Genomic DNA, 13,402 nt, shown 5'->3' with positions numbered 1-13,402 from the left:
AACAAGCAGAATGTGTCGCCTATAATTTTGAATTTCATGATCATGTGATTTTAAACCACTATTTTTCTGAGCCATTTAAGAGGCCAATTAAGAGGCTAATACAATGTCAACAGCTTTTCACCTTTGTTTCAGTCTGATTTAAGTTCAGGGTGCAGTTTTATCAACAAAGACGTTACTGCGATCTTATCTTATGACAGAGACTTACGACCAAGCTTGCAATTTCAACAAGACAGTTTTATGAACATGGTCACCAGCCTGCAGTCGCCACTAAGATTGATGAACTCATTACCTCCCCTTTTGGTTTTAGGTGCTTTTTTTTAAACTTTACACCATACATTGTAATTTGATTGTATTACATTGGAGCATATAACATAACAACTCACCATAAAAAAATGTGTTTATTTTTGCAAGCTCTTTGTCACAAAACTGGAAGAAATTCTCATCAAAACGTGCAAAGTATCGCTGAATAATTCCTTCATCAGTTACTGAAACAGGAAAATGTATAATTTAAATGTATACCTTATAAAGAAACAAAAAATTTAGTAGCATCATAACAATGGATGCTGCTTGGTGTTATTTTAACAAAAATAACTAGAACTGCCACTGTCATGGCACGAATACCCCAGCATACCACTTTGTCAAAATCAACAATTTAGAGCTCAAGGACAACTTCCCTGCCAAATCTGAGGTTACTAAGCCAGTGCATTGCTTAGTTATGTATTCTCCATGCTTCAAATGTGAAAATGTCAAAATCAATACACTGCGGACAGGTATTCTCAAGCATTTGAGCAGACAAGCTTATTATAGTAAAAATCCCTTTGACACATTCACCTTTAAATCAATAGGGATCATCTACTAGTCATAAACAACCTCAATACCAAATATGAAGACTGTTGACCAAAGCATTCTTAATCAATTGAGCAGAAAAGCTTTTTTAATTCAAGGCCCCTGTGACCTTGACCTTTGACCTGAAAATCAATAGGGGTCATCTACTAATCATGACTAACCTCCATGCAAAATATGAAGACTGTGGGTCAAAGGAATCTCAAGTTTTTGGGCGGACAAGCTGTTTTTAGTCAAGGCCCCTGTGACCTTGACCTTTGACCCAGTGACCTTAAAATCAATAGGGGTCATCTACTAATCATGACTAACCTCCATGCCAAATATGAAGACCATGGGTCAAAGGAATCTCAAGTAATTGGGCTAACATGCTTTCTTTAGTCAAGGCCCCTGTGACCTTGACCTTTGACCCAGTGACCTCAAAATCAATAGGGGTCATCTACTAATCATGACTAACCTCCATGCCAAATATGAAGACTGTGGGTCAAAGGAATCTCAAGTTATTGGGCGGACAAGGAAAAACAGCCGGACGGCCGGATGGGGAGACGTCCGGACGGACAAGCTGATTCCAGTATACCCCCCTTACAACTTTGTTTTCATTTTAGAGAAATATTATGCAAACTTGTACATATATCTTCAGAAATTGGCCAGAATTCACGGAAATCTTTATAAACTGGGTCATGATCATGGAAGCTTATAATTATAGGGGCTACTACAATATACTGTAAAATTCCTAATAAAAAGCCCCCCAACCCCCCCAACCCCCAGGCTTTTTGATATGGCAAAAATCAACTCATCAGTGCTGAACTCATGAGTAAATCTATAATATTATTCAAATCCTTCAGAATCCATTTTCTTTTATAGTAAACATATGAACTTTAAAACCTTAACACTTTTAAATGTTATCACCAATACTTGCTAACACTAAATGTATTTACAATGAGTTTGGATTTAGGAAAAAATGTGTTGTAATGATTTTGGAAAATGTTAAGCCCTGGAGAGTTTAATATGAATTTTACTGGATATGAAAAATCTATAAATAGCTTCAGTGTCCATGACCCAATTTCAAATGACAGTATTCAGTATTCTGGCATAGAAAATTGTCGCAATAGAAAAAGTAAAATAACATTAACTTTTTTGAGTTGATTTTGCATTAAAAATTGTCCAGTAAAAAGTTGAATTATCTAAGGTCTTACTACACAAGGACATGAGGACTTAAATTATACAAATAATTAGCTGTTTATAACAAATGTAAAAGTACTGGACACAAACAAATATTATTATGACATTAATCATATATTGTAAATGTACAAGTCCTAAATAGACATTAATATTTGTTCTTAAAAAAACTATTTATCTTTACATATTGCTGTAAGAACATAATTCAGGAAAAAAAATCTTTGCACATTACTTATCTAAAATTGCTTTAAATGTCAAAGAAACAAAATGACATAAAAGCAAAAAAAAAAAAAAATTTACACCATGAAATATTTTATAGCTATATTGTATATACCATTTGTAATTTTCTGAGAAACAAATACGCCGATAAATTGTTTTTCTATTAAAACTGCAATATCCCTCAGTTTTAATTCAATAATTCAGAAAACCTGGAGACAAAATTGAAACATCTGACAAACATAAAAACAACAAGATCTTAAGTGTTCCATTACATTTGTAACATGTCGGAACATGTGAATCTCTTTGAGAACATAATCACCTGAAGATAAGAATGGTTCCCGGCAATTTTATATACTACATATTTATTGGATATAACTGCAAAAAAGGTTAAGTGCTCAATTAAATTGTCTTGTTATAATAGTTTAGGAAGAACATGCCAATTTTCTTAAATCATAATTATGTTATTAATTCAATGCCTAGTTTGTAACATTACCGTGGAAGGTGAAGATGAGGGGGTGGGCAAATATGTACTGGAAAAATGACAGGCAGTCCTGTGTCATTTTAAAATCAATACACTTAAAAATACTACCCTTTTTTAAGACATTGCCATTTGTGGAAAGCGAATTCTATTTTTCACAATGTAAGATAGTAAATAAAAGCTACCTAAAACAAGGGGGCATAATTCTCAATCTGCCAACGTTCTTGACAGACTTATCTGCCCTTGATAGTGAACAAATATTTCAAGTTTGAACTAAATACCTTTTACAGTTTTAGAGAAAAAGGGAAATATTCTACGTCTAAAAAAAGGGAAAATAACTCAGCTATGATTATCTGCCCCTGAGATATGCATTTCAAATTTGTATGTCAACAAGACATTTAGTATTCCAAGTTTAAAGTCAATATCTTTGATAATTTTTAAGAAATGGACCTCAACTGATAAAGTTAACCAGGAAATTCAAAGTCAATAAGGGGGCATGACTGACAAAAAAATGATTATAAAATTACCTGGCCTTTAGAAATGCATTCGATTTTAACAAAACTTAAGTACATGTATTTCAAGTTTGAAGTGATTAACCTCGACAGTTTTTGAGACATTAACTTTAAACAAGAGGGCCATGATGGCCCTGGATCGCTCAACTGACAAAACCGCATCCAAGCAATGTCTTAAACAAGCATCATGGCCAAGTTTGATGACAACTGAGTCAAACATGTGACCTCTAGTGTGTTATAAAGATTTTTCCATATTTGGGCAATGTGACCTAGTTTTTGACCGGACACGACCCATATTTAAACTTGACCAACAAATCATCAAAACAACCTTCCTGACCAATTTCCAGGAAATTTGGATCAAAACTGCAGCCACAAGAGTGTTAAAAAGATTTTTCTATTTTTAGCTCCTGTGACCTAGTTTTTGACCGGACATGACCAATCTTAGCACTTGACCTAGAAATCATCAAAACAACCTTCCTGACAAATTTCCAGAATATTTTAATCAAAACTGCAGCCACTAGAGTGTAAACAAGCCTTTTCTATTTTTAGCTCCTGTGACTTAGTTTTTTACCGGAGATGACCCATCTTCGAACTTGACCCAGAAATCAAAACAACCTTCCTGACAAATTTCCAGAATATTTGAACCAATACTGCAGCCACTAGAATGTTTACAAGCTTTTTCTATTTTTAGCTCCTGTGACCTAGTTTTTGACCGGAGATAACCCATCTTCCAACTAGTTTTTGACCTGAGATGACCCTTCTTCCAACTTGACCTAGAAATCATCAAAACAACCTTCCTGACAAATTTCCAGAATGTTTGGATGAAAACTGCAGCCACTAGAGTGTTAACAAGCTTTTTCTATTTTTAGCTCCTGTGACCTAGTTTTTGACCAAAGATGACCCATCTTCGAACTTGACCTAGATATCATTAAAACAACCTTCCTGACAAATTTCCAGAATATTTGGATGAAAACTGCGACCTCTAGAGTGTTAACAAGCTTTTTCTATTTTAAGCTCCTGTGACCTAGTTTTTGACCCGAGATAACCCATCTTCGAACTCGATCTGTATTTCATTGAAACAAACATTCTGACAAAGTTTGATGATGATCCAATCAAAACTGTGACTGCTAGACTGTTAACAACCCAATTGTTAGAGTGTTAACAAGCTTTTTCTATTTTTAGCTCCTGTGACCTAGTTTTTGACCGGAGATGACCCATCTTCGATCTTGACCTAGATATCATCAAAACAACCTTCCTGACAAATTTCCAGAATATTTGGATGAAAACTGCAGCCTCTAGAGTGTTAACAAGCTTTTTCTATTTTTAGCTCCTGTGACCTAGTTTTTGACCCGAGATAACCCATCTTCGAACTCGATCTGTATTTCATTGAGACAAACATTCTGACAAAGTTTGATGATGATCCAATCAAAACTGTGACTGCTAGACTGTTAACAACCCAATTGTTGACGACGCACTACACACAACGCACAACGACGGATGCCGGACATAGCCCCATCACTATACCTCACCTTGACCACTTCGTGGTCAGGTGAGCTAAAAATGAAATTCAAAAGGGGCATAATTTTGCTACAATGAATTTCAGGATTATCTACCCTTCTTAAGCAGTGTCATATTTTGATATTGAACATGTAAATCAAGTTTGAGGTAAAATACTTTAAAAAAATCTAAGTTGGGAAAGGGATATTACTCAGTATGCATAAAATAATTTTAGTATTATCTGCCCTTTTGAAAGGGAGTATTCTTATCACAATAAACATGTATATCAAGTTTGAAGTCAATAACTTTTATAGTTTCTGAGAAAATGGACCTTACTGGATAGGTTAACCAATGCACACGCCGATTCCAACACCAATGCCAATGAGAAAGTCATGACAAAAGCTCCACTTGTTGAGCTAAGAAAAATGCTGCAATACCTTTCACAAAGGAAAAACTCTTTAATAATATATTCCATTATAAATGATTTATATGAGTGGTGCCTGCTGAGTTGCCCTCATTACTGGCTACTAGTTATGCAATTTTATAGATTCTATCGCACTAGCCTCAGATTTAATATGATTACAATCAGCTCCTAAATATTGCTATGCATTAGGATCTGACAATCACCAATAGGTTGTCACCTTCTCGTGATCTTTCAAACAGCCAATAATCTTTAAAACGATGCGGTTTTACTTCCACTGACATCAATATTTTTATACTTCGTCAAATGCCTATCTGTAAAGGACGGTTTGATTGCATTGCATTGATTTCTCAGGAAATCCATATCACAATGAATGCAAAAAATATACAGTGGCAATTAGATCTACATGTAAGAAATAAGTAGATCTGAACTTTTGTCAGATTGCCTGCGATTTTTCTGCTTATTACAAGTAAATAACATGACTGCACTGCATTATCATTCATGCATTATCATTTACGGGCACATAACTGTCTTATTTTAATGACAAAAGAAATTTGACATAAGCATTTCATTGCAAATTAACACTTAGTTTTAAACATCACAAATATATGTCATGGGCATAGCTTTTATTTCATTATCGTAAATACTATATAAAATGCACTTAAAAACCAAGGCTGTCAAATGCACAACTTTGATCTCAGAAAATTAATGCAAAACAATCAAATTATTCGGTCATTTTTTATTTTTAATATATAATTATATTTCCCAATAACTTACAATGAGCCCAAAAGTCATTTAATAGTGTGAAATAAGTATTAATTGTAGCATTAAATTATAACAAGAAACCATAAATTCTCTCAGACGATTTTTCCTTAATGGAATTTTAATTTGATACTCTTATGAAATAGTATTATTTAAACAGCTATTTTCCAACAGAAAATTGCATTCATGGCCAAGAACATTTTCTCAGTCTAACGTGTAACATGACAAATTTATGAATGAACTTTCTCGAGAACAGGATTACTTTTGGAGGTAAGAAATTTGATTGAATAATTATGAATTTTCAAGTTTTTACATGAGCAATTAAAGGGACTCCCACTGTGGTATTTTGACATTACGGGACTGGAAATAATTTTTCGAGATAAAATGTTCTATTTGATGTCCGTCTTGACCAATATCTTGTGTACAAAATTTTAGATTACTCGCTCACTCTGTTTTTAAGTTAACTGAAAAGCTTTGCAACTTTTTTTAATACTCATATCGCGCTAAGAATGGCTCAAAAATATGATTTTCAATTCATTTTTCTGTATATTTCTCTTATACATATATATTGTATATTTCTGTTTTAAATGCCCCAGCTGATCTATGGAAGAAATTCAAACTTTATGTTTTTAGGCTTTTGGACCTCAGTGGAGTTCCTTTAAGGCTAGGCAACTTTTTAAAATGGTTGGTTAATTTATGCATTTCTTTAGCGTAAAATTAAAGCATTAAATTTTATGATATTTTACTGATATACGGGTGTAAATGTTGTTCCCTTGACCTAAGAATATGTGGCTTTTCTTACCATTCCTGATGCTAAATATACAGTTACATGTACATAAATATAATTATATAAAATGCATGATTTCAATTAAATATCATTAACTCTTCCATATAAGATACTACATGCAGCTTACTTACAGTGAATCCACTGAATAACCAACATTCTCACTAAGTTTTCTTCATGAATGTGTTTTTTCCTGTACAAAATTAACGTGTTGAACGACCAATGCTTACCAGTGTTTTTTAATACAATGCCACCTCAAAATGTTTATACATATACTCATATAAAATGCATAATGATTTTAATCAGGTAAACACAATTTGTTTTTGGTCAACATCTGAATATAAGATAAATTTCAAGAAATGAAAATAATTATGTAAAGTGAGATATTTTCCATAATAACTCATCCTCTTTCTATTTTCAGTATTAATAAACACTTGTAAATATTTTTTTCTTTTGTAATAATATTATGTCATATTGTAATGATTTGCATCAAAGAAGTTATAACAAAAATAGAATAATTTTGTTTAAAGCTCCAATGATGTCAGAAAATTCTGTTGTTTGCTCCATTTTACTACATGTACATCTTTTTTTTAAACCACGTTTAAGGGCTGTTTATTTCCAAGAGAAGAGTACAAAGATGGTAACTATTTACATTGATAAGTAGATAATAATTAATATATGCTTGCAACGATACATATACGTCTTACAATGCTAAGAAAAAACTGTTTGTTGTTCCCTGTGAACAAAAAATTCTACATTTCACTCACTTTCAAATACTGAACTTGTAATTAAAGCCCCCACATTTACATGTTTTAACGTAATTGATCTGATTTTCATTCTCAACGTTTACGATGTTTCTAATTTTTACCTGTATTAAATTATGAATTATATCAATTCAAATTGACTTATGACAAGTAAAATCGTAGTTAATTGTGTTTTGAAAGCCGCAAAACACCCGCATAGCATACTGTCTATACTTGACTTAAACACCACCAGTCACTGCAGTGCTTTGTTAATTAGAAAATGTCACACTTTTACTTTATCCAACAGAAATAATGCATAATAACCATATAGTAAAGCACTGTGTAGAATAACCATATTAGTAAAGCATGAAGAATAACCATATAGTAAAAGACGTAGAAGAACCATATAGTAAAGCATGTAGCATAACCATATAGTAAAGGACATAGAAGAACCATATAGTAAAGCATGTAGCATAACCATATAGTAAAAGACGTAGAAGAACCATATAGTAAAGCATGTAGCATAACCATATAGTAAAGCATGTAGAATAACCATATAGTAAAGCATGAAGAATAACCATATAGTAAAGCATGAAGAATAACCATATAGTAAAGCATGTAGAATAACCATATAGTAAAGCATGTAGAATAACCATATAGTAAAGCATGTAGAATAACCATATAGTAAAGCATGTAGAAGAACAACTGTTTAAACAGTATTGTTTCAGTTTTAAGTGACTACGTAGATAATCAAGTACATTATAATTTTTGCAGTACTAGTTATATAGCTTTATACACTTCAAGTCTTAATTCTATGCTATATCAAACAAACCTTCTTCCGACGGGGCTTGCTCCTGTGCCTGGTACAACATGTCTTTCATCAACTGTGAGAAAAATGAGAAAACAAATCGCAAATAAAAACATTATTTGAAGATTTTCTTTACAATTATGACTTTGAATATTAGCAGTAGGAATATTGTCTTTGTTTGTTTATCTTTGTTTTTAAGCTGATTTATGTTCATATGTCTGATGTGGATCCACCTACATGTACCAGAGACAAGCTTTCCTGGATAACTGACCAGTAATTTCCAATTTTCTGCAAAAGACTGACTATTAATACCACAATTACGGAATTATTTTCAATCATATAATGTATGTCAAAAAAAAAAAAAACAGAACTAGGCAAGACTGAGTCTCTGTGATTGGTTAACTTAAGTTATCTTAGGTTTCAAACTATCCAATGAGAAAGCTACATTAACATTTTGTTATTTCTTATTTAAAGTGATATTATGATTATCCAAGATTACATTGACAGTGCAAAGGTAAAACTCAAAATAACTTTACATTTTTCCATTATTGTGTTCAATTTTATACTCTAACACGCTTCACACAGGCATAACGCAATCACAAAACCCAACTTTTGGGGACTTTGTGCTCAAAGTGTGCTGAAATAAGGTAAATGAAATACACAAGCATACGTTACCTCGTACTGAATATACTGTTTGCGCCATTCTGGTGTTATATGGGCTCCCAAATGTTCGGCAAACTTCATCTTTCAAATCTCTCGTATTTAGGATACAGTTTAACATAAACCAAATACAATGTTTATATTAAACCTAACATTATAGGCACAAATCCAGCCTTTCTCGTCTCAGTTCATCTAATATGGTAATTTGGTCGTAACTTATGGTTTCACAAGTAAAATAGTTAAACCAGTCCGTTTTCAGATATTTAAGACCAAACAAAAATCCAGTCTGCATAAAGCTCGTCTACATGTATGCCCCTGGTTAACCTGAAATAAACAATAATCTGAACATATTAACAATGAACTTAAATATCCTTTTTATAAATGAAATAACCTAATTAAATATTCAAATTTCATAACTGATGAATTATTTTAGGGGGAAAAAAAAAACAGTTCAAAATTAAACAAGATTGATGATAAAATAATTTTATGTCAAAAACTCTCCCAACTAAAAACAAAAACCAGACAAGATTTTAAGGTATTTAAATGTACTGTCAGGGTAAAATTAATCAAATGGATATTTATTTACCTGTGTAGAAGAAAAATAACTTTTTCATTTTTTTTTTTTAGTCTTTGACCCATAAGTACATCACATGTCTCTTACAAGTCATATGTGTGTTTTTTTTTCTACTTAACTTACTGTCATGTATGCAATACTATCTATGCATATACATCTTGAACTTAAAACCTTATTCTCAAGTGTTATAGCAATTGTTCTACAAATTAAACTGATTTAAGTTTATACTAACCGATACTTGCAAAAGAAACACTTAAGGCAAAAGGAATAAAATATTCACCATGAATAAGAAACATCAATTAAAGGCCTAGGGAATAAAAGATGCCCGTGTAAGATATATCATATCAATAGGATATATTATAAAGTTCCATGAATTTGATGTTAATTAAAATACTGAACTTTATTGAATATTTCTTTTTATCACACTTTTGCGACTCTGTAAAAATGGTATGGCATGCTGTGCATATATTTTGAAGTGATGTCACTTGCATTATACAAACATAGCGTAAAAGTGTGCTAAATCATGTTAGCGTTACATGATAGGCACGTCAATGAATAAGTGATTGTTTAAACTGAGAAAATGGTTCTTTTTCAGGTATGTGATATTAAAATAGGATATTGAATGAGTGTTGGTTCATTACTAAATCTATTATTGAATGAAATAAAATTGTACCCACCAGAGGCTCACATAATACAAATGAGCCGTGTCATGACAAAACCAACATAATAGGTTTGCAACCAGCATGAATCCAGACCAGCCTGCGCATCCGTGCAGTCCGCTCAGGATCCATGCTGTTCGCGATCAGTTTCTCTACTTGTTATAGAGTGTGCAATTGAACAGCACGGATCCTGATCAGACTGCGTGGATGCGCAGGCTGGTCTGGATCCATGCTGGTCGCAATCCCATTATATTGGTTTTGTCATGACACAGCTCAAAATTATTTAACTCCTTCAATAAAGTCAGTATTGAACATACACTCATTCAATATCCTATTTATAGATGTCCTTAAATCATACATGTACATATATACTAATCATCACTTTCAAAAGTGTGGAATATCATTAACGTTTGACGGAGAAAATAGTCTCAAAAAATACTTAAAAAGTGTGAATGAGAAAGTTTAACATGTTGTTTTCTTTATCATCTTTATCTAACAATACACCATGGTATGAAATTCACATGTTTTTTTTTTATCATTATAAATCACATATGTAAGTAGACTGGACTCTCTCAATTACATGCACTAGTGACAAGGGGTAAACATTTCTTGATCCAGCAGGGTTTAACAGTGACAAATATAATTTTCGTTAAAACACTCAAAATCTACAATATGTTCATGTTAGGGTAATATAATTTTCAATATATTTATAGTTAAAGGCCTGTCAAATATTTCAGGATCTATTACTATTTATTAGATCATATTACGAGGTAGTACAAATTCATACTGTTTTTACATGTTGACATTTTTTTACATTCATGTACAGATGTACTGATGTAAGAAGGTCTATGAATAGAACACAAAGAGGTTGATCAATACAAACATATCGCCCATCTTATCCCACCTGGTGAATAAGTGCTGGTGCTCTTGGTAGTTCATAGCAGTACATGTAAGTCACATTGAATTTACCAGAGCACAGTTCAGCCACTGCATCGCTCCTGGGCAGGCAGTTGATCAGTTTACCTAATACCAGTTGCCTTCAATTTCACAAGGAACTGATAACTTCTGTGCATACCAGAGCAGAGGTACAGTGGAAATGACCATAAAAAAGGACTTTATGATCAATCACAATAAAAGTGACATGCACTGTCCAAAAATTGAACTAGGGTCACCCAATTAACAGTCCAAAGCTCTTCCTATTGAGCTAACAGGATGGCTATCCCACCTATTAGCATTTGTCACCAGTTCATGTTTTGCGGCAGGTCAGTCTAAACATTCCTATAACCTGACCAGGCAATATATTGTCAATAGCTCCAGTCTCCAATAGACGTTATCTTTTACCATTATAGCTTCATGGTGCCCTACCAATCACAATAGATTAGTCAACCTGTTTCGCTTATTTTCGAAGCTGTTATTGTAAACCTTAAGTTGTACCTATGTTATTAGCTGGGAAAACCCCAAATATTCTTAATTCCTGAGTAACTCTTTTTTAATACTGAAATCCCTTAAAATTCAAAAGAACTTTACAAAATTCAAAGCATGGCAAGGGTTATATATCTATAGTCTTTCTTTCAATCCATTTCATAAAAAATTATGAAAAAGCTGATCTAAGATAGCTACTGTTCAGTCACAGGCCTGCAAACTAACATGCACAGGGCATTTTTAGGGGAATTCGAAAATATTAGAACATTTTGGGGTTTGGGAAACCAGCCATAGTATATTTGGCTGTAAAATATTAGGAAAGAAGTTAATGTGAGGTCAAGACATAGAATTTTTCGTTATATAATCAGTATTGTAGGAGCAGAAGTCCAGTGGTAGGACGCGCGATTAGGGATCGAGAGGTCCCGGGTTCGAACACCACTAGGGGCACTGCTAATTTCCTTGAGCAAGAAATTTACCTGCGATTGCTTCACTTCACCCAGGTGTAAATGGGTACCTGCGAGGGTGGTATAAATCCGTTACGCCAGAGTGTCGGCTGCACTAAGCGGAGTTAAAAGACTCCCCAGGGAGATTGATAGATAGATACCAGTAGCCCGATGACCAGGGGTAATAGCTGTAAAGTCGGTGAACGTGCGTAAGCATGAAACTTAGACTATAAAATGCAATTACGAGGGCTGTCCGTAAAGTTCGTAGACAAGACTATAAAATTATTATAAGCAGTCATATCAATATGATGATCGAATATTTTGCTAAACTATTTATATGCTACATATTTTTAAATTAAAAAACATGATAAAAGTAATATTCGCAAAGCGACAATCACCATGGCAACATGATCAACAAATCACGGAGCACTTTGATTTCATGACGATAGCTACTTGAATAATAAGTTGCTAAAAGATGTATTTTCTACGCAAACTCTCGTTTTAATTTTGCGACATCAAATGATACAATTGCATGATATTTTGTGAAAATTATGACGTCATACGTAAATAAACAGCTTGTTAAGGACGGTTTTAGGCAATGAAGGTGCGTAAATTTTGTGTTGCAAAATGACGTCAAATTCAAGGACGGAGCAAAGTTATGTTATTTAACTTCATAGCAACTCTAATATGGGACCAACTGAGATTTTAGCCGTTACTTTAAAAACAAATTCAGCCATAAATTGTTCAAGACAACTTGTGTTTAAATGTCAAACAAGATTAAGAAGCGGTAATGACAGAATTAGGTAAAAGAGCGCTCCAGACGACCATAAGTAGCATGGCCAAAATATCGTAGATTGCGTTATAAAATTCTTTGGTAAAGACAGACATCTCACACACACTGTATGGGAACCAGTGACATCTTTGTTTTTAAATTAATTTTAGTATATGAAATTCATAAAGTAATGGCAAAGAAACAAACATGTATTAAGTATACGCCATACAGGTACCATGGCTGTTGAAAACGGAAGAAATTGAATAATCTGTAAACGGGAAGTTAATTTGATGCCGTTGACGTTGTCAAAGTGCTTCATGACGATGTATATATGTTGTATGTAACTACTGTTAAAATACAAATGTAACTCACAGTTCAGTAATCTTTTATAAATGTGTTAGCTAGAAATGTATAATTGTGCTGACAAAATTTGTACAACATATGTATTGTTATAGTATAAAAAATGAAGAAGTATATGAACTTTCCGGACATCCCTCGTACTATTGGTTAATCTGAGAAGAAAAAGAAAGATTAATATGAAAAAGTTACAAAAACATTTTAGCTGGCAAATTCTATCATTTTAACTTAAATGTGTGAAATTCCTATTACTGGTAAACACCCCCAAGGAC

The 13,402-nt window shown here is 33.1% G+C and overlaps 1 protein-coding gene across 1 annotated transcript in view; it reads right to left on the bottom strand.

The window, feature by feature from the left end:
* LOC132756542 (solute carrier family 53 member 1-like) overlaps positions 1–13,402 on the bottom strand; it is a 56,995-nt gene that overhangs the window by 35,425 nt on the left and 8,168 nt on the right. Inside the window, exons 2-4 of the mRNA XM_060747639.1 lie at positions 8,919–9,227; positions 8,268–8,319; positions 384–485 (exon numbers count right to left, since the gene is read on the bottom strand). Of these exons, the coding sequence (XP_060603622.1) occupies positions 384–485; positions 8,268–8,319; positions 8,919–8,987 (223 nt within the window). The 5' untranslated portion in view covers positions 8,988–9,227. The remainder of the gene's footprint in view (positions 1–383; positions 486–8,267; positions 8,320–8,918; positions 9,228–13,402) is intronic.

The sequence above is a fragment of the Ruditapes philippinarum genome, unplaced genomic scaffold, assembly GCF_026571515.1.
Source record: "Ruditapes philippinarum isolate M1 unplaced genomic scaffold, ASM2657151v2 ctg1504_1_1_1_1, whole genome shotgun sequence".
NCBI lineage: Eukaryota > Metazoa > Mollusca > Bivalvia > Venerida > Veneridae > Ruditapes > Ruditapes philippinarum.
This window is presented reverse-complemented; position numbering and strand designations above follow the sequence as displayed.